At 39.3% G+C, this 22,841-nt stretch overlaps 1 protein-coding gene across 1 annotated transcript; it reads left to right on the forward strand.

The window, feature by feature from the left end:
- The first annotated feature begins 1,381 nt into the window (after window positions 1-1,381).
- On the forward strand, window positions 1,382-22,460 carry zbtb10 (zinc finger and BTB domain containing 10). The gene is made up of 4 exons (XM_056250061.1): window positions 1,382-2,486; window positions 11,117-12,038; window positions 18,125-18,300; window positions 19,609-22,460. Exons 1-4 carry the CDS (start codon window positions 1,830-1,832, stop codon window positions 19,906-19,908), a joined length of 2,055 nt encoding a protein of 684 aa, XP_056106036.1. The 5' UTR covers window positions 1,382-1,829; the 3' UTR covers window positions 19,909-22,460.
- The last annotated feature ends 381 nt before the right edge of the window (window positions 22,461-22,841 follow it).

Consider the following 22,841-nt stretch of genomic DNA (forward strand, 5'->3'; position numbering starts at 1 on the left):
GGTCTGTTGACATAAATAATAAATAATGTGATCTACGTATAATTACAATATTAACTAGAATTTATTACAAATAATTTTAAATAAACAAATTTGCATAGTAGGCCTAAAATAAAAAATAACTAGAGGTAGGCCTATGTCAAATTTTTTTTAAAATGTAGTCTTTTCTCTTTATGAAAAAGAGAAGAGAAGAGAAGAACAGTTTAAATTAACGAGGAAACCATTAGTTTTTTCACCAGGCCATAATATTAATTTGATATCTTTCAGTTAGTGAATAACACACATTTTACCTTTCTAATTTCGACATGATAGTGATAGTTATCAGCAGAGGAGAAGTCCTTCGTGTTCACAGGGTGGGCTCAAAGTTACATATTTTCCCTAAAAAAATACTTTCCCAATTAAACTATTTCGCCTTTAATCCAGAGGAAACAGTGCGACGGGGTTATTGCTGGTTTATAAATCGTCAATCATGTTGGTATAGGCTATTGTAGGAAATTACGCCACCCACTGGGTGACAGGATTTAATAGCCACAGTATATTTTTTACTATATGTTTGTTTGTTTGTTTGTTTGTTTGTTTTTTGAACCCCCACATCATAATGCCTTTATAAAATACGACTAAAACTATACATATTGCTTTAATACTGTGTGTATATACGTGTATATATATATATATATATATATATATATATATATATATATATATATATTTGTGTGTGTGTGTGTGTGTGTGTGTGTGTATATATAGCCTATAGCCTATATATATACACACATCATTATATTGTAAGACCATCTCCGTTTCTATCCATTTTGTCAAAATAATATATTAGTAGGCTAGTTTTTACTAAAATATATGGGTTTCAACTCGATGTCCTTCATCAGTAGGCTTATAGGCTATAAATGTAAAGTGATTAAAAAGTGCCATGAACTTCGCTTTGATTTAGGCTACTTAAAAGGCACATTTTACTTAATGTAGCCTAAGCAGCAGCGTAATTAAACTAGACGCTTTTTATTTAGCCAAGGTTTTTTTTTTTTTACCGTGTAGCCTATTTAAAAAATATATATGTGAACGTGTAACAACAAATTAAAAGACGATTCGATAAAACACAGTGACCGTAAATCAATTAAACTATATTCCTTTAAATCAAGCTCACTAAGATAATGCAGTAGCCTATTTGACAAAACGGTATATTGTTAAAGTTTCTGAATTCACCAGAAAAATGTATTAAACCAATGGATCAAAAACTAAATTTACAACGATGACTCAAGATATTGATATCGAAAACCCTATCAGTCCATCTCCGTCACCACCTGGAAAATACACCTATGCACGCGCCCATAATAACGCCTACCAGCCCACCTGTCCCGATCATCACGACTCGCGCGACAAACATGGGGCGACGTCTTTAATGTCGGGCGTGAAAGGGATACAAGGACTTATTGGTTCGAGACGTGTAGCTCTATAGATGAAAAAGCATGCGGAAAATGGGTGCAGTCATCGACACAAAAGACCCCTGGCTATTCGTCGTCACCCCCATCTTCCTTTAACACGAGCCCCCCTCCTCGTCCTCCTCCTCCTCCCTCTGACCGAGATGCATTGTGGGGGAAGTCGTTGCCATTCGACCTCTGCGGGGCCTGCGCGGACGCAGACAGAACCCTGAAATTCATTATGCCTTTAAAACCCCTATTTATTTCCGCATAACCTACATACTCTCACCAGGAGGCCGGAGCGCAGGAAAACGGCTCATTTCATGCGGAATACTTTATTTAAGAGAGCTGCGATCGGAGTTTTGTTTTGTTGAGAAAGTGTAGATTGTAATTTATTTCAAGAAAATGTCCGGAGAGCGAAGCCGCAGGTCGCTGGCTTTCCGAGGAGGTGGATTAGCCGTCACCGGTGCCAGTGCCGTCGGAGGAGGCAGCAACGGTAACAGCTGTGAGGCCCCGGCTTGTCAAGACCGACATTTGAACGGGAACAGGCCGGATCAAGAGGACGACAGGGATTTAGGGGCGAAAGGACCATCGCTGGGGAAAGTCGAGGGCGGGGGGTCCGTCAGCGACAGCACGGAGCCGGAGGAGGACGAGGACCCGGAAGGGGGCAGTTGGACAGCGGGTAACCATAATGACAAAAGCGCTTTAAACAGCGTAATGGTGAAAACCGAGGGCTGTAGGTGGGCGACCGGTAACGGCGTGAACCGGGAGGACGGTGGCACGGGAGAGGCGGAGGAAACGGCCGCTAGAAAGCCGCTGCTGGAGATGAGACCTCATACGCTGCTGTTGCAGAAACACTCGCTCTTCCAGGACTCCTGGCAGCAAGAGTTTCCCTGGCTCAAATTCAGCCAGGAAACAGGATTGATGTCTTGCTCCTGGTGCCATAACATCGCCACCAAAAACAGCGACGAGCTGGTAAAAGGCAGTCGGAATTACAAGCGGGCCTTGCTGCTGAGACATCACCTGTCCTCGGAGCACGGCAGGAATGACCCGACCAGACAGGTACGTCTACACTGCGATATAATGGGGACGGGGACACTCGGATAGGCGACGAAGCCGAATTGGGCTGTGCTATTCGTTCGTTACTTTACGAATGTTGATGTGTTTCCGTGTCTTTTTGGAGCGGGAATGCTGTTTTCGAAGCTGTTTAGCGAGCTAACAGGTCTGTTAGCAGTAGACTTAGGTCGGAGGTAGCAGGTTAGCATGTGCGAGCTAACTGGATCAGCGCTGTCAATTAGTGAGATGAGCTGAAAGACTCACTACTAGGTTATTTAAATCGGTATTTGTACGGCCATTTGAAGCCTTATAGAAACTGGACCGCCGATTATACGTGCAATCCCACTTTTATATGCTCAAATTCTCTATTTAGGTGATTTTTGTGGAATGTAATGTCAGATATCCTTTATTAAATAGACCGAAAGAGATTGTGGCTCAATATGTTGTCCTCGTTTGCCTCACTGTTTCCTGGATTGCACTGTAATTATCAACCCTGGTTGTCATGGTAACTAACCTGATTGCCACAGAGGTCACACAATGGAAAGGGCCTGACCCTGCTACCTTTGGGGAGCCGCACCCCTTCCCAACCCCCTCGCTGTAAAAAGTGACCTCTGGCACATCTCACCCTCCCCTTTCAGTGCACCTAAATTAGAGGCATTGTGTTAGGTGACTCCCCAAGATCCATAGATAGTGTGTGTCACTTGCTACATTGGGCTGGAGTGAATTATGTCATCTGTAACGACACGCAGGCCACTGCAATGAACAGAATAAGATAAGGGTTGAATAAATCATATCAGCATCTGAGAACCACTTTTGTAAGTATAATGCACTGTAATAGTGAAATATAATTCGTATTTGATCTGGATGCATTGTATATTCCCTATCATGTCATTTACAATAAATTGGTATTGATCAATATTTCTTATGCATTTCATTCCCTGTCTATTATCAAGTCATAAAATGACTGTTGCCATCCAGGAAGATGGTGTGTTCCTGGTTTTGCAGTAGAATCCCTTAGGATTGCGCTGTATGATAATGTCCAGTCAGTCTAATCAGGGTGACACAAAGTGTTTCACTAACTCAATTTATACCCCTCACTAATTAGGAAGGAAAGGAGAGATTACTGCCGCCTCCCTAGCAACAGAGGGGTTAAGACTCTACAGCAGATCTGAACCCTATTACGCTTTCCTGTTTGTTCACTTTCAAGTGACCCCTGACAGTCAACCCTTTTTACAATACTTTTTTTGTTGTTTCTGCGTAATATATGGAGTAAATGTGGTACTACATGTATTTCACTGAAGTAGACACCGTGTATACACATATACATGCACTGCTGCGATTGTATATTTAGTTGTTTGTACATATTTTAATTAAAGATTCTGGGACATTCTCAGACCTGCAACTTGTTTGCGTTTTGACCTCAATGTGCACTAGTACGATTTGCGACTCTAAAGCTGGTGACACTTTTGTGTTGAATTTTGTTAAGTTAGCCTGCCGAAAAGCAAAAGAGGAAGAGTTTGCGTAATAACTAAAATACAAAAAATATTTTACAACGCCAACATAACATCTGAGCTGCATCAGTGGTCCGTGATCGTCTGTCAGCGCTCGTCAAAATCAGAATGATTGAAATGGTCAATCAAATCAAAGAAGGCGGGGTTTAACGTTCAACGTAAGCCGAGCGATGAAGTATTAACAGTCAAAAAGTGTGTCATAAGACGTAGCTGAACATTTAATATTTGACAACTTTCATGATATAAATGACCTATATATCCATATCCAGGGATGTTTAGTCCTTTTTAATTGAAAGTATGTGATTCATAATGCAATGACTTGAGGTTGTGGGTAGGACTATCATTTAGCCTATTAAAGTCAGCATGAAATGGAAGTTTCTACTCTATTGTGACGTATATCTGAGTGAAACGGCCCAAACAAGGAAGAATGAAGGGCGGAGTTCATTTTGTCCATCGTGAATTGATCGGGTCGTTGGATCGTTGTGGTTTGCTATCGCTGTGATGTCATGTGGGTGACAGGTTGTTCCGCCTTGTGCCAGTAAACACGTCGTCAGTGAAGAGATGTCGCTGCAAGAGGGAGAGGAAGTCATTTTGATTAAAGATTATGAAGGCATAAAATAAATAATTATGACGTGCACGCATAAATCATTCATAATAAATACTGCAATATCCCATTAAAAACATGAATTGCCCATATTAATTTCATGGTGGGCACTTTTTTATATTTTTTTATATATATAGGCCTATATATTATTCATTTCCAAATAGTTCAAATACATTACTTTACCATACATTTTTTGTAATTTTATAGGGTGGGCTGTATGACGATATATAATATAGTTTGCTATAGAAATATATCCGCCTAGCTAGCACAGGAATGCTTTGCTAAAAAGTTATTTTCAGAGCTCCAGACAAAAAAAATTAATTAAGGAGCCATTGGCTCCGATAAGGGGAACAAATAGGCACCGAATATTTTTTTTGTGCCGAATATGTTTTAATTTTGTCATGTGTTGTCACGTCTGCCCTCCTTTTACAACATCAGCATTTTCATCCATCTTGTGGATGTCCTGGGAACTAAGATTCATTTAAAGTAGGAACTGAATTGCTTTTCCAACTTGAGAACTACATACAGTCACAAAGAATTGTTCTTTACACAGAATCTGAGCCAGTGTCACAGACCATAATGTTATGTCAGCATCATTTGGACAATGAGTATAGTTTGGCGGCCTCATAATGGATCCTATAAACGTGGTTGTATGTCTTGCACACACCCAATCTATTTTACAATACTTGCATGTTCATTCATTGACACATCTCCGTCGTTTTTCTATCTCTCCTAGCTGGCACAGCCATCAGTGTTGTCGCTCGATAGAGAAGCCTGATATTTTTCGCTTTGAAATGTTTCTTACGCTGAAAGCTGATCCTCGCTGTGCCCATGCATATGTTTTTCCACATGAAACTTTGCTGCACGTCGTCTCATTTTATTAGTTCAACACAATAAAGGATGTGATGGGCTACTCATCACAGAACATGCAGGTAAAAAGGCACAATATTTTGAATCATACCATGTCAATTTATATTGTCGCCAGTGGCGATCTCAACGCAAATACTTGCAAATAAATATTTTTGGTTGCAAATGCGTCGCAGTTTTAGTCGCAGTCTGAAGCCCTGTATTTTACAGAGATTGATGAAGAAACATTTGATCATATATATGAATATTTAAGATATACAGTAGTCAACATTTGAAGTAGGGCTGCAACTAACGATTATTTTGATAATCGATTAATCGGACGATTATTTTTTCGATTAATCGATTAATCGGATAAAAAATTCAATTGGATTTGTTTATTATGACTAAATAAAACCCGGTTACACTTTATTTTAAGGTGTCCTTGTTACAGTGTAATTATATATTTAAGTACAGAGTAATATTAAGTAACTACATGTACTTACTATAGGAATAGGGTAGGATTAGGTTGAGGGTTAGTTGCATGTAATTATGCATAATTTACTGTTATTACTACAGTAAGTACATGTAACATATGTAACAAGGACACAGTAAAATAAAGTGTTACCTAAAACCCTAAATTAGCATATTTATGTGTAAAAGTGTACTTTAAAAAGTGCAAAAGCCATACATTGAGTTTTACAAATATCAATATTTGCATTGTTTTTAATGATAATTGCTGATGGCAAGTTGACAACCATGATTAATGTAAAAAAAAAAAACATTTATATCCAACATATTGTTTTAACACAATTTTTGTTAAAACAAATTTACAGACATGTTCAGATGTGAAGATATAAACTAAAAACATCTCAAATATATAATTCATTTAATTTTTATTTAAAATTAATTGAATTATAAGGATAATTTGTAAAAAATAAATATAGAAAGACTGAAAACAAGCGTGTGAACATAGAGCCGCAGTAGATCGCGTTTGAAAAACAATTAAAACTTAATAGTAGACAAATGCTATATAAAGAGAGCGGAGTGGAGGTACGCAGCAAGCTAACAGGCTTGATTAAAAAGACAGGAAAAATGATGCATTAGTGCACAAACATTCGCTGAAAACCACTGAGTACAGTGACTAAAAAACAATAATTTACTGCTGCTGTTATTAACTGCCTTTATATTTAGTGCTTCGCTTTGTAAAGACCGTTTTAATTTAATATTTCTGCGGTAGCACTATTTTAATCCATCACTTATGTTGCGAGCGAACTGATTGCGCAACCTGATGCTCGAGACGCAAAATACAGACATCCCAAGTCTCCCGGAAGTTCTGGAAGTCACCCGCATATTGATAGCGGCTCGCAAATTAGTTCAAACTCCCGGGATTTGAGCACGCAAGCAAGAGCGCGCATGCGAGACAGAAGAGACTGTGCTCCAAACCGTGTAGCGCGAGCGCGCGGCAGAGCAACGGAGGGAGAGAGACCTTGCGTGTGTGCCTCATGAAGCGTGTGTAAGACAGAGAGCATCCTGATTGGCCTGTTTCAACCAATCACCAGTAAACGCTCCCCGTGACGTAATCAGACCAACTAATCGATAATGACATTCGTTGACAACGATTTTCATAATCGATTATTATCGATTTTATCGATTAGTTGTTGCAGCCCTAATTTGAAGTGGATCAACCTTTCATCAAAGTTATTCATGAATTTTGAACAATATCTGTTCTTGTGTTAGGACAACTTTGATGAACTGTTTTGATCCACTACAAATGTTGACAACTGTATATATATACACACATTTGTGATTCACTTGTGATTTTGTAATTGAAATCTCAGGAAATAAAGAGTAGCGTACATGGAGGTCACGAGATCGTGGATGAATAGTATCTGTCTTAAAGTAGACTAATTGGGCAAAACATTAGGATGTCTGCTGTCCGGGGAAAGAAAGGCTGTTCTGATAGGCCACATCCTCCAATAGCCAATTTCATAATTGTGATCTATTATGTTCTTCAGTGCAGTGTCTGTCCGTCATAATGGGCTAAATTTCTTCACTGGTCCATATCAAACTCCCGTAATTCAATTACCTCTAAAGAAGGGTATCTGGGTTGCCTCACGCTCCAGTCTGGACTTCACCCTCAAAGTATTTGGCCCCTCTTCCCGTTATTAGTGAGCTCCAGTGAAGACGAGGGTCTCCGCCCCTGTACTGTCTGCCGCTGTGATATATGTGTGTATTGGGAGGCTTGTTGTGTTGTTGGTGCTTGTGGCTTGTGCTGGTGGGGGAGAATTCCCAGGAATTTTGTATCGATGAGCCCTGCTCTTTGTTGGGAGGCCCAGATCCTGGCATTCCCCTCCCACACCTTGGGTCAAGCACACTGCCGTATTGTTCATGCATCTGGATGAGGGGACCAGGCGCTGGCCTCAGGGGCTGGGATGGCTCAGGAAGACTATGCGCAAGGAAAACAAAACCGCCGTCCCTGTTGTCTGAGGCACAATGTCCCCCTAACGTGCCACTTGTGTAGTGTATTCTCACTGCGGCCCTGGTAGGTGATAAAGGCACGGCTCTCTGTAGCTGAAGGCTATGTGTTTAAATTTTGGGGAGCTATTGTTGGTTTACCATGAATGGAACATGTTGGAAGTGTACAATGGAATAATGGGTGTTGGCAACTCGTTGCCTGAAGAGCTTTAGACGGCTGTCTGTTCAACTGTAGCACAGGAGAACTACAGCGGTATTGGAAGTGGTTGTATAATGTTCCCGTTTCACATCAAAATGAAAGTCTGGGGGGGGGAAACCAGAAAGAGAAACCACAGCGAGTTTCGTATTCGACATGTTTAATCAGAAAAGAACCAGTTTCCTTTTTTGTTTGTTTTTGATGCGTCTCATTCTGAATATGTTTTTTCTTTGATATATATAGGCCTACACCATTTAGTAAGAGTTTAGGGTTGGTAAGAATTTTTTTACATGTTTTTGAAAGAAGTCTCTTATCCTCACCATGGCTGAATTTATTTGATTAAAAATATTGTGAAATATTATTACAATTAAAAGCAACAGTTTTCTGTTTAAATATGTTTTAAAATGTGATGTATTCCTGTGAATGGCAAAGCTGAATTTTCAACAGCCACATGATACTTTTTTTAGGATTCTGTAATAAATACAAAGTATAATGTTCATAAGAACAACATTTATGTGAAATAGAAATCTTTTGTAACTTTATAAATGTATTATTGCTCTCACTTTTGATAAATTTAATGCATTCTTGCTGAATAAAAGTATTAATTTCTTTCAAAAAGAAAAATCTTACTGACCCTAGGTTTTTGAACAGTTGTACAATGAAAGGGTTTCTCGTAATATCTCAGGCAATTGTGAGTGTAAAAAAATAGTCTGAGAAACACAATTAGCATCAACTGTATGAGATCACAATTTTGGTATTTATAGATATTGTAAAAGTAATGTGTTTTCCTTTCATTGTACAGTTTGCAAAGTTGGCGTACAAAAGTGGAACGCAAACGACCTAGTAGCAAAACTGTAGACAATAACAATAACAAACATTCAATTAAGAAAAAGACCACGTCGAATTTCAAACTGTTACCACAGACTCATTTTGACTGATTTTAATGGGGGGAATCCTCAGAAAGCATCTGTTCTCTTGTAGTGCGTTTACACGTGGCACATCTGGAGAAAGGATGAACTGTGTGTGAGAGCATATATGAGAGAAAGAAATGGAGGTTCATTCTGGACTAGCATGTCCTGACACCCACTCTCGACTGCCACCTCATCTGTCCTCTCACCATAGCTTGGCTTGGCGCACAGTCAGGCTCTCTCTGGATAGACAGAGGCGAACAATAGTGGGGACATTGTGACACCACAAACGAACGTTCATTCTCGTCTAACAACCCCCCCCCCCCCCCCCCCCCCCCCCGTTCCCCCACCTCCTCCTCCTCATTCTTCAAACCTGCTCTCCACCAGACCCCTCTGAACTCAACAGTGCTGCCATTTAGGCTGTTTAGAATATTTTCTTCATTTTAAAGAAATAGTTTACAGAAAAATGAAAATTCATTAAAATCATTTACTTACCCTCATGTCATTCCAAACCCATATTTGTCAGTGTAACCCAAAAAGAGAAGAATTGAAGAATTGCCTTTTTGCATACAGTTCTCAATCCCTGCCATGTCCCCTTTATAAAAAAAAACACACACAAAAAAGCTGTTTTCAAACAGGTTCTCCAAACACGCAAATATCTGCCATTGTTTGGTCAAACAGATATTACCGTACCAAACTCACACCATTAGTTGAGCCTGTGTTGCTGGTCAGGATTCTCAAACAAACATAAATGTAATGAAATCAACACTGAGATGCAGTATTTGCACAAAAAAACTACACACTCAAGCTTTAAATTTCAATCTGCTCCTCACGCACAACTATAATATGACTTCAGAAGACTTTGAATGCAGTGCAGTAATATGGACTACCTTTATGATGTTTTTTTGGCAGCTTGACAGCTCCTGATCACTAGAGACTACTACAGTTCAGAAGTTTGGTTCAGTAACAATTATAATAATTCAACCATTACACATTTGTTACAAAAATGTCTATTTCAAATAAATGCAATGTTTTACATTCTATTTATGAGAGAATCCTAAAAAAAATGTTTTAGCACAGATTCCACTGAGACATTAAGCAGCCCAACTGTTTTCAAGGAATAAATAGCATTTTAATTGTGATATTTAACAGTATTGCTGTTTTTACTGTATTGGAACAAAATACATGCAGCATTGGTGAGTATAAGACGTAAAAAGTAAATCTTACCGACCACATTTCATTTCATTATATTGTAAAGACAAGAGCAGTGTGAAAAAAAATACTTTGAAAAATGATCTTTTGTGTTGAAATGAATCATACAAGTGAACATGAGAGGGAGTTAATGACAGAGTTTTATTCCAGCTCTGATTTTGTAATTCCAGTTGTGTTTAGTTGTGTTCCAGTGTGCTAGGGAATTGTAAGTGCTTTCTTCACAAAGCTTCAGTGTAGCACTAAGCAGTAGTGAACAATGAGCCTGGAGGAAAGGACTGGCTTTGTGTGGAGAAATGGGGTTGCTCTCTCTCTCTCTCTCTCTCTCTGACTACTGGCTTGCTGTAGCTGGATCAGGCTACAGTAATAACCCCATCTACCAGGACAAGCCCAGCAGTGTGGAGGAGGGGGCTTGGAAGGCCTCCGCCCTGAGAAATAGATTTAATCTGAATTACTCCTGCAAAAAAAAAAAAACCCAGCTGTGTGGTAGGAGGGGGAAAATGTAGGGTGATATAAACTTCAGCATGGATTAGGACATCTGCTTTGCAGTCCAGAAATATATTGTGTAGATTCACTCCCATTGGTAGGTACCAGCCGGTTCTCTCTCTTTCTCTCTCTCTTAATTGTGAGAGCAGATGATGGAGATTGATGGTGGGATGGGATAATGGCCAAATATTTCTCATCTTAAAGCGCATTAACAAGGGCACAGAGCGTGCATCCTGTAAGCGGGGGGTTTTACCAGTGCTATAGTTCCCACAGTATTCCAGCTTTCCAGCCTGTTAAACCAGTTCTATTGTCGGAGTTGTCACTGTACACCTGCCCTCCACCTTGTGTTTACACTGTAGACTAATGCTGATTGTCATTTTTGTTTGTTGTCACTCCACTAGGAGATGGAAAGGCCTGAGGACGTGGAGAGCCCAGAGGTGGAGGACTACAGGAACAAGCCCAACGAGAACTCGTACTGCTACCAGCTTCTGCAGGAGCTGGACAAGCAACGCAAGAGCGGCATCCTCTGCGACGTCAACATCATAGTGTGCGGCCAGATGTTCAGGGCACACAAGAACATCCTGGTCGCCGGGAGCCGCTACTTCAAGACCCTCTACTGCCTGACGAAGAGCGAGAGCTGTGACCAAACTACGATCACGCACCTGGATGTGGCGGCCGTGCAGGGCTTTTCCGTCATCCTGGACTTCCTGTACTCCGGCAACCTCTTTCTCACCAGCCAGAATGCCATCGAGGTGATGTCAGTGGCGAGTTACCTCCAGATGACCGAGGTGGTCCAGTCCTGTCGCGCCTTCATCAAAGATGCCCTTAACATAAGCATCAAGCAGGAAGCCCCTGACTCCGTGGTGGTCGACTACAACAAGCGCCGGACGGTGGCGAAAGACTGCCATGGTGCCGACAAGAAGCCCAGCAACTTCTGGGCCACCAGTATCCTTTCCAAGTTGTCCATCAAGGCCAGTGGACACGTGAAGGAGGAACCCAGCGACGTAGAGGTGTCCGGGGGAGAAGGTTGCCCACTGGGAAGCTCCAGTTGGGGAGGAGAGAACTCGTCAGAGTCCACGGAGATGGAGCCACAGGGTCCGGGGCCGGTGTTCATCTGGAACGGTCCAGATCCTGGCACTGGGGTGGCCATCAAGAGGGAGGAGCGTCCTGAGCCGGGCAGCAGGAAACGGAAAAAACAGGCCGCCAAGCGCTTTGTCTACAACATCCCACCTGAGCCGGAAGAGGGTTTCGACGAGGGCATGTTCATCCAACCATCTGCCTCCTACACCAGAGAGGACTTCTCTTACCTCTCAGAGAATGCTGGTACGTTACCCATCATGCCTTTTTCTCCTGTTCAGGCACCTCAATGGCTCTTCAAGCCAAGTCAAATTAAAATCACCTGTCACAACAAATTTATGTGTGATTAAAAAAAACAAAAAAAATTGTTTCCTTGTTTGCTGGAAATGTCTATTGAGGTCTTTCAGGTCAAGGGAGTTTGGTTATTTGAATAATGTTGCCGCCCTATTGTGTAGACTCATCAGCACACTTCAGTGCTGTCATTAGGATTGTCATGTATGACAATAGTGTTTTTGACTCCTCTCTCACACTCACACAAAGGCCAGTATGCATTTCTGTAAAGCCTTTGGTAATGGTATAATCACTGTTTATCAAAGGCTGAATACACAGCCTTGAGGAAGAGATCATGCCTTTTTCCAAATAGCACGTTATCATACTACTAGAATTTGATATGTAGAGTACATACTGTGCAAATTTTCAAAATGCAGATGGTTTACGATCTACTATTTCAACAAATTTCCAAACAAAGTTGATTAGTAAAATGGCTTGTATCTGGGGATGCGATTAGATCTTAGGCTGTTTACATCAATTTGAATATGGTTATGGTCTAACATTTTGTGTACTCTATTTAAAAAAGCGTTTCATATACAGTATGCAATTTTGTAGTGGGCATGATACGAAAACTGTATACTACTAAGACAAAAAAGTTCACTGGTATTGCTATGAATGGGAGAAAGTGCAACAAGCAGCAATATGGTGGAATAAGACCTGCCCATTGCCAATTGGTAAAGTTGTTGCATCACTGCTGCTTCCAAGCTCCGGTTCCCATAGAAACAGTCAGTGTACTGAAACCCATGCTTAGGACTGGCCAATCAACCTGAAATGTACACATTTTTTAATGCTATTTGAGCATAAGAAACATTAATGGGTTAGTTCACCCAAAAATGAAAATTCTGTCAGTAATTACTCACCCTCATGTTGTTCCAACCCCGTAAGACCTTCGTTCATCTTCGGAACACGAATTAAGATATTTTTGATGAAATCTGACAGCTGGATCACTCCATACTAGTCCATAGGCTTCTTCAGGGATTGAACTTGCCGGCCTCGAAAAGTTATTAAAGACATTGTTCAAATAGTCCAAGTGACTACAGTGGCTCAATCTTAAGTTTATCAAGCGACGAGAATACTTTTTGTGCGCAAAAAAAACACAAAAATAACGACTTTATTTCAACTATTCATTTCCTTCTGTGTGGGCCTCGAGTCAGTTCATTAGTGTAATAGCGTAAGCTTCTGTTGTTGTACGTCACACGCATCACGCACATGACCAGCGTCGGCCAATAGTGAGCCTACGTGTGACGTAGCTCTACGGAATCACACTACGTTAACTGACTAGAGGCCCACAGAGAAGGAAATGAATAGTTGAAATAAAGTCGTTATTTTTGTTTGTTTTTGCGCACAAAAAGTATTCTCGTCGCTTGATAAACTTAAGATTGAGCCACTGTAGTCACTTGGACTATTTTAACGATGTCTTTAATAACTTTTCGAGGCCGGCAAGTTCAATCCCTGAAGAAGCCTATAGACTAGTATGGAGGAGTGATCCAGCTCTCAGATTTCATCAAAAATATCTTAATTCGTGTTCCGAAGATGAACGAAGGTCTTACGGGGTTGGAACAACATGAGGGTGAGTAAATACTGACAGAATTTTCATTTTTGGGTGAACTAACCCTTTAATTGCTCATTTAAAATGTTATTTAAATGTGAGTTTGGCAAGCACTTTGTTTTCAGTGTTTTCCATTCAAGTAGATGGTAGTTGGTCTTGAGTGATATCACTGTCAGGAGGCGCTGCAAATGCGGCCACCAAGTGAACAGATTTCCAGGGACTTTGGCCTGATAGTAGAAACAGACCTTGAATCAATCTCTTTCGGTTTTACTGTGCCTTATATTATATTAATTATACTATTCATAATTTATCAAGAATGTACTCTGTCTCTGAAATGACTTTATTTCTGCTGACCTCATCAAGGCTGCTTAAGTTTCAACCAATGGGTGTCGGCAATGTTTAAGACATTTACTTCATTTGACCTCAAACTCTGGTATGAAAGGCCCACATTTCACGGTCCAAAAAATTCCCATCCTACATTTTTTTTTTCTTGTTATATATCTTGTTTCAGCTCACTTACTATAGCTGTTGATTTTTTTTCTTGGTGTTGTAAGTAATTGTAAAGGTTTTTTAAGAATTCCAGAGTTCCTTCTAAAAAAATTCACTTAGCTGATGTTCAAAACATAAGCTTGATTTGTTGTCACATCCTTTCCTTTGAAGAAGAAATATCTCTTGTAATTCTAAAGCACATTCTTACACACGCCTCAACCTTCAGCTATGGCAGGCAGCCGGCCAAGGTCTCACATTATGTTTGCTTCTCCTCAGGCCCTGTGTAGCTCAGGGCCACAAGACCATCTTCCCTTTTTAATTAGAGTGGCCAGTTCGTTTTCTTCTGCCCTTATTAAGGGAGTCGACCCTCCCTCCACCTCATACCACAAAAACCTGTGTAATCTCCAGTCTGCCGAGCTGTCATGCTTCAAACTCTCTGCCCCCATTAAGCAGAGCAGCGTGTGGTATAGTATCATGTCTTAAGTGACGCGGTTCTGAGGAGAGGCTTTCTCTCCCCGTTGTCGACTCCTCTAATGCAGGATAATGAAGTAAAGAGGAGGAAACGTTACCCTCAGGCTTCCTAAACACTCTCAAATGCACTTAGCTCGTATTCCTGAGGGCACTTAAATGTGCAGAGCTGATGGCTCACACCTGAAAGGCATGTGTGTGTCGGTGTGTTTGCCTAAACATGCCTACGTATGCTTACGTACTCGTCTGTGTACTTGCGCCCATGTTGACTACCCACTTCCTTTTTCACACATGTGTTTCACACATTTTTCTTGTGAGGGGTATTTTGCTTATTGCTTAATGCCTATCAATTTACATAAATATATATATATATATATATATATATATATACACACTACAAAACATGTTACATTTATTATAATTGTATTGTAAATACTAAATATTATGGGTAGCTTCATCCACTGAGAAATCAAAAACCTTCCGTGCGTGTATATATACACATAGCTCTATATTAAACATCAAATATGTTCTAATTGGCTGTAGCTTTCATGCAGTGTTATTTATATACAATTATAGTATTAATTAATATTTTTTAAGTTATTTTTTTATTCGTATTTTCAAAATCTAAATCAGTTAAGTAAAGGTACAATATGTAAGAATTTTGTAATAAAATATCCAAAAATCACTTGCACAGTGTGATATATTTCCTGCAGTTGTGAACTTACAATATATATCCCAACAGTCTCCAAAAAAAATTTAATTCAGAGAAATTCCAATTTTAAATAAGTGGCCGTCCCGGAAAAAAATTTCGCCTGTCAATGACGCCAAATCCGCGCTATCCTCGGTTTCTGTTCATACTGCCATAGCATGACGTAACCATGGCGACAGACGTGGACAACTGCGTTGTGCGTAACGTTTAGCGGCACGCAGTTCTTGTTTCTTTCAAACATAGACCATGGCAAGCAGACTTTGGGACAAACAAGGAGAACTAAAATGAGGATCAATATCAGCGTGGTGTTTTTGAGATGCCGAGAGCTCCACGTCCGCGACTAACTTGAACTTGACAGAGCTTCACGAGTCACAACTTGACAGCTTTATTAGACAGGTGAGCAAATGTATATAAAACAAATCAATGTTATATAACGTTAGCTCAACATAATGAAATGTCAGTATGTTATTCTAATGTTGATCTAGCTTACTGCTAGTTTCGTATAGCAAACGAACTAACACGTAGTATAACATTATAACTTTCAACACACATTTAAATGCCGTTTAGTGTGATAGTGTAACGTTAGACCAAGTGAAGCAGCGCTGCGTTACCTCATAAGTTTAATTCGTCTAATAAACTGACCCGTGTGAGTAATCCAGCACTTGCGGGAAGTTCGGTAGAATTAAATGTCCTTATTCCTTTATATCCGCGGGACTCGCGTGTGATATCTGTCTCTTTAGCAATCGCGACCTGCTTCATACCACTGTAATGTTAAAAAACATGAATGTTTGCGCTCATCCATAAACATTAGATCCATCAGCTTGACAGCAAGTCCCATCATTCAGCTCATCACTGCGTCATCAACCTACGCCTTTTTTATTTTTGGAAACTGCGCCCTCTTGTGGCGAAAAAATATTACATATTGTGCCTTTAACTAATAAATGAGTTTTTAAAGTTTTAGTAACACTGGTATCATGTAGCATTTTCACTTTCGGTGTGGACAGGCAATTTACTGTTTTTAAAAAAAAAAAAAAAACCTTTCATGTTGCGCCTGAATGTGCCCTGTCTGTTCTCTCTCACACACCACACAACAGGATCCATCACCATAAATGCTTGAGTCCTTTCCAAACAGGACGGTTGAATTGTTGATTTGCGGTAGTGACACACACACACACATACACACGCACTACCCCCGATTCCCTCTTCTGAGGTGCAGCGCTGCCAGGGGCCGTCCCGCCCTAATCCTGCTAATGCAGCGCAACTATCTCTGCCATTCCAAATATTGACCCAGGCAGAGTGGACCCACTGCAGAGGTACTTACAATGGGATCTGATGGCTTTGGCCCGCCAGCCTGCTAATCCACAGTGTGTAAGATGATCCACTGTTAGGGCTTCACCCATTTATTTACAGATCATATCGCCTTCACACACCCACACAGACACACATTTACAGTTGCTGCATTACGCAAAGTTGTGATCTTTACAAATAGCCACATATAGTGATGTGAAATTAAGGATTTATCCCTGATGTGTTACAGTGAGAGTGAACAGTAAGGCTGGAAAGTACAGCAACATCAAAATACCTCACTAAAATGTTGCAAGCACGAACATCAGTACTCAAAGAGGGGTATTGTTTCTACAAATGTGGTTATTTAGTTGATGCTAATGCACTTGCATTATATTTATATACTTTTATATACTTATAAAACAACAATGTGTAGTTACTAGCTAGAAGCGTTTACATTCATGTCATTGCGTAATATATTTTGGGCCTTTTCGAGCCTGTGGGTGTTTCCTTAGGGGGTTCGGATCAGTCTTGGCAAATAAAGGGTGAGGTCGGTTAAAACCTTGAGCCCATTTACCACCAATCTCTAAATTGTGGCCTAGCAGGTCTCATCCAGCAGCATACTGTAAGATTCCCAGCGAGGAGAGTGGCCATTTTCACAATCTTTGAGCAGTCTCATGACTCAGGCCTGGCCATTGAGATTCCAGGTTAATCGTTAACCATTTTAAGTACCGACAAGCCCATAGTAACAGATTGAACTTTAATTTTGAGCCTGTCGACACAAATGAACAGCACAGCTGCTGTCGGGCCTCCTTCAGTCCGCAAGGTGGTGTTTAGAGCCTCGATTGAATTCCCAGGTGATCTGGCTCTCATCACTCCCTTGGCAACCTGCTTGACGACCCTTTTGTTTTGCTCATTTTGGCTCAAACAAAGCTGGATCCCACCCCCCCAAATACCACGTTGTACAGACAGCTCTAGTCTAATTGTCACGAGGCAGCGCTCCTAAGAGAACTTAAGTGTTGGGATGAGTGTTTTCAGCAGCAAAAATGCAGAGATTGCAATTCCGACTATACAGTAGTCTCTCGCAGATAAACAATCAGACTTTTTAGGCATGTTAGTTTTGAGGAAAGGAATGGTGACCAGAAGGAAAGAGCTCTTGCTTATTATACAGCTTGTTTATCAGTAGAAAATTGCATTAGACTAATATAGTTACGGCCTCTGGCATGAGGTTTCCATGGCAACTGGCACACTTTCACAGTGTGTTTTTATTCGTTTTTTTCTTTGCAAGGCAGACACATCACTTACATACACTAATATTCTCTCTCAGCCACATAAAGCAACTTTTTGCATGTCGCAACTGACAATTGCAGCTGAAAATGCGAATGAAGACAATTGTCTCTGACAAGACAACCTACATCTGCTGCCAAATCTCATGCTGAATTGTCTATATCTCAGAAACCTGTGTGAAAAGTGCTGAGAATCTGTTTGTGTGGTTTCTCCTAGGTGAAGCGCCTGAAAATTCCCTTAATAAGCTGAAGTGTCCCCACTGTAACTACATTGCCAAGCACCGGCGAACACTAAAGAGGCACCTGATCATCCACTCGGGCGTGCGTTCTTTCAGCTGTGACATCTGCGGAAAGCTGTTCACTCGCAGAGAACATGTCAAGAGACATTCCCTGGTAAGACAGAAACATCAAGTCTTGTATGTGGGTGAATCTCACGGAAACATTTCACCCTAACATCTAAAGAACGATTCTTTTGATGAAAAACAAAGCCTATTTTTAAAACCACTACAAATTTAGTCACAATGCACAAATTTGTAATGACAGTTGAGCATATTTTCCGACACAGACAGTAATGACACCAACATTTTAGATGCCAGTGAAAATTCACAGTTCTCTATTCCAATTTCGATACCACAGCTGAAACTACTAGCCTAACTAATACAAATTTAAAACATTATTAAATACAAGTAAACAGTCAGTAGTAAAATGTGAACAAATAATCAAATTAGATGCAAAAGCACAAATAATACAGTATAACAAATATACAAATGAAATAAACAGTGCTTTTAGGGTTTTTCAGGTATGTCTGACAGTAGTTTCCAGGTACAGAAATGTAATAAAATAAGCAAATGTAAAATAACTGCATAGTCTTCACTGTATAAATTAATTGATACCTTTTTAATTAATCCTTATTTAAGTTAAAAAAGTTATTCAGTCAAGAGCAGTGAGTGATTTGTTTTTTCCTTTTGTTATTTGATTAACATTAAAAACATAGACTACAGGAATATTAGGTTGCTGTCACTTTAAGACCTAATGCATGGATGATGGATCCAATATACTGACACCGTACAGATGTTTACTTTCTCAAATGTTTACGTTCACTTAAGACATATCTGACTATGTTTACTTGGATACTCGCTATTTTAACATAATTTTGAAACATGCCAGGCTGTCATACAAAAAAATTACAAAACACATACAAAAACAAGAGAGATCCAACAAAATATTAAAAACTGATTACTTTGTTGTCAGTGTATGCTTTTTCCTGTGAACCTTTTTTTGTAATAATTTTTTTTGCATAGTAAATTAAAACCTGTAGCTGTAGTTTGGCTTTTTTTTTGTGCCTAATAATTTTGTTGGATAAATACCCTAATCAAGTTTATACACACAAACAGAGACATATGTGTCTTTATATGTGTGTATATACTGTGTGGTTTCTATTTTTTTATATATATTAATATTTCTACATATTCCCTATTATGCTTATATCTTATTTGCATTACGGTAATGAGAATTGGGGACTGGAAATGCTTAATTATTATGTTAAAGTTCCATGCAGAAAATAATGTCTTCTTTAATTTGACATGACAGACATTTTTGATAGTTTTTGTGAAATTTACCCACAGACTGATCTCAAAATACTCAATAATAAAATATCTTGCTTCACTGACTAATATCCCTGTTCATGACATTCATTTGCAGGTTCACAAAAAGGATAAGAAATACAAGTGTATGGTATGCAAGAAGATCTTCATGCTGGCGGCCAGCGTGGGCATACGGCACGGTTCCCGACGCTACGGCGTGTGTGTGGAGTGCGCAGACTCCCACCAAGGCACGCAGGAGGGTCTGGAGGGCATGCAGGACCTGGAATTCGCACGCGACGAAGACTTTGATGAGGCTGTAGAGGGAGACGAGGACATGGAGGCGGAAGAGGGGGAGCCCAATGAGATTGACCAATCCAACTGCGAGGGTGATGCGGGTGCCATCCCCGAGAAGGACTAATTTAGACATAACCTGGTAGAGAAACAAATCAAATGCAAAGAAAAAATAGCTGGGAAACAATCAACAATTCCAAAGTGCTATCAAACCTCTGTTGCACGTCGAGTTATGTCAAAGAGATATATAGCTTTGTTAGAGAGGGACTCCAATATTTAAAGATTGTCTATGTGTCAGAGTCTGGGCCGTGTGCCTGTCAGAGAAAGAGGTATAATGATATATAACGAAAAAATCAGGTTTTTCTGTGATGTATTTTTTTCTTTTGTAGGGGATGAGGGTGTACAGCGTTTTTGAGTTATAACAGGCCAATCATATTAAAAGAAATATTAATTATTTAATTTATGAAGAAAGATATTATGGTCTTATGAAATGATAGAATTAAATTTTTTTTTTTATTTTTTTTATGTACATCTGCTTATTTTCAGTTCATAACTGCGCTTCCTGACAGACCTGATCATATATTGCTCCGAGGAGGATCTCGACAAGGAGCATTATAGAAATTCCGCCTACAGGAAGATTTACTTTTTTTTTTTTGTGCGTGTGTGTGCGTTTCCTTTCTAGTTAAATGTTGTCATGAAATTTTTATGAAATATATAAATATATATATATTTTCCTTTTCCCTGCACAAATCTTGGAACCAAAAATCTGTTTTGTGACTCTAATTGACCACAGCCATATTTATGATTAAATTATACAGGGCTGTTAGATCGTGCCAAGCAGAACGCACACCAAGATTTTTTTGCAGGACACAAAACTACTGAAAATGCTGAGAGAACGTAAAGCAGAGAAATATAAGACAGAGAAGAGGGGAAAAAAACAGAAAAAGAGAAAATTATAAAATATAAGGGGAATATATTATTGCTAGCTTTATTTGAATCACAGCATCACAGTAACACTTTATAAAGCATTTTGACATTCACTTAAAGCTTGAATTTTGCCAAATGATGGAAACGTTTGGTGCTGTAACGCTTTTGTTTTTATTCTTATTTTTAAATACTGGACCTACAAGCTGTATATGATGTTAATAATCGTAAAGCCTACTCAACTCAGTTATACTAATCAGCTTTGTATTTTACACTGTTGTGCTAAGGAGCCTATCAGGTATGCTTTTCTGTTTTGAACGTCTTTTCTATTAAATGCACATGCATACATACACACGCATACACACCATTTGTTGTTAAAACTACTGGCAGTACTTGTATAGATGGAACGACCTGATGTTCTTGAGTTGGTTAGTGGTACTGAGCTTACTTTAAATCACTTGAACGACCTGTGTACCGTTTTTGAAGAATGCAGATGGAAAGAGGTGGTTTGCCACAGACTCCCAAACTCGGTTTTGGTCCCCCTTAACATTTGCGATCATTTCGGTTTCGTTTTATTTGGACTTTGTCATGTGTCTGCTGAGTGGAAAACACTTTGCTTGTGTTGACGTAGAACGGAAGGTCTATGAAAACGCATAGACGGGCACTTACCGTTCTTCGTTCTATAATTTCTTATTTCCCCAAAGCCGGTCTGGATGGAAATAAATTGAAACTGTTGTGTTTTATAATATTCCATGCAGAGCTTTTCTTTTTCTTTTTTCTTTTGACATTTCATTATTTAATGCTATGTGTGTATTGACTCCAAAATGCAATCAAGACTGTTAATTTTTATTGTCCTACCAAAATCGTTGTTTAATTGTTAAAGAAAATGTATAAGAAATCCAGGTAAATATTTAGTGTAGATCCTTGCTTGTGTATGTTGTCAAATTTAAATGTTTTTATTCTAAAATCAATCATTCACTTTACCCTTAGATGCATATATTGTTTTATTTGTCCTTCCTTTTTGAGGTTATTTTGTTTTTGTTCATCCATTGTGTTTTTTTTTATTATTTCGCTTTAAGCACATATTTTTTACGAAATATTGTTTGTGGGTTAAATCCTAGGAGCAGGAGTTTCTGTTCATATGCAGTGGATATATTGAAGTGCTATACTGATACAGAAATCGTCTATCTTTCCCTTTACTCGAGATGAAAGTGTATTTTAAAAGCTGTATAGAAGATCCTGTTTGTATTACTTACCTTCAGATCACTGTGGGGGGGATATTATATAGATATTTAATTATTATTTGAATTAAATGATGGCAACACCGCTGCAGTTAACCGGTTTAAAACCTCAGCCTGGCTTTCACTGTTCTCACCGACCTTCTCTCTTTGTTCACGTGCACGTTCACCATCATGTCAGTTTATACTTTTTTCTTGTTTTGTCTGTGTATCTGTTTAAATCACATTAATGTACTCCTTAGACTTTATGCTGTATATGGAGATAACAGACAAAAAAGAAAAAAAACACTACAGATGAAGGTTTTTTCAGCTGTATTTTATAAAAGCTGTTTCAAAGATGTATTTTTCAACTCTCTTACAGTGATGCAAATGGGGCCACTGGCTCACCTCAAACACAAATCAAATCAGGTTATTCTTTTTATGTTTTTTCAAGAATTTAAATGAATACGTTTTCCTTCTCTTTCAATTGTACTACTGTTCCTCTATTATAAATTTTAAAATAAAACTTTGATATTTCTTTGTGCTGTACTGTCTTATTGCACCAATCAAAGGAAGTTGTGAGGGTGCTCAGGGGTCTTGTAATCTTGTAATTTTATGTATTTGTCAACGTTGACCTACAAATTTAACAGAATCAGGTGGATATGCGCATTTCTAATGCAGTTTTGTTGGATTTTACGCTGTTCAGCCTTGTTAAACAGAAAACGCTCCTGAAATATTTTGAAATAAAAGCTCAAATCCACAATATTTAGCAGCCTACAGTGGCATTTCATGTAGGTTACAGTACAAATCTTTAATTGTACGCCTATTACATTATTTGTATTTAATGGAATATGTATTTTTCCTGCGCTTTGGCTCTCTAATCTCAACATTCTCTAAACGCACATGAACCAAACTTTGC

Source organism: Rhinichthys klamathensis, unplaced genomic scaffold (genome assembly GCF_029890125.1).
Source record: "Rhinichthys klamathensis goyatoka isolate OS25496 unplaced genomic scaffold, OSU_Roscu_1.1 h1tg000067l_1, whole genome shotgun sequence".
Classification (NCBI taxonomy): Eukaryota; Metazoa; Chordata; class Actinopteri; order Cypriniformes; family Leuciscidae; genus Rhinichthys; species Rhinichthys klamathensis.

Excerpts from the sequence above, each read along its gene's own strand:
- zbtb10 (XM_056250061.1), top strand. The coding sequence starts at position 1,830 with ATGTCCGGAGAGCGAAGCCGCAGGTCGCTGGCTTTCCGAGGAGGTGGA. Across the intron at positions 2,487-11,116 it reads GGAATGACCCGACCAGACAG|GAGATGGAAAGGCCTGAGGA; the intron begins GTACGTCTACAC and ends TCACTCCACTAG. Across the intron at positions 18,301-19,608 it reads ATGTCAAGAGACATTCCCTG|GTTCACAAAAAGGATAAGAA; the intron begins GTAAGACAGAAA and ends ATTCATTTGCAG.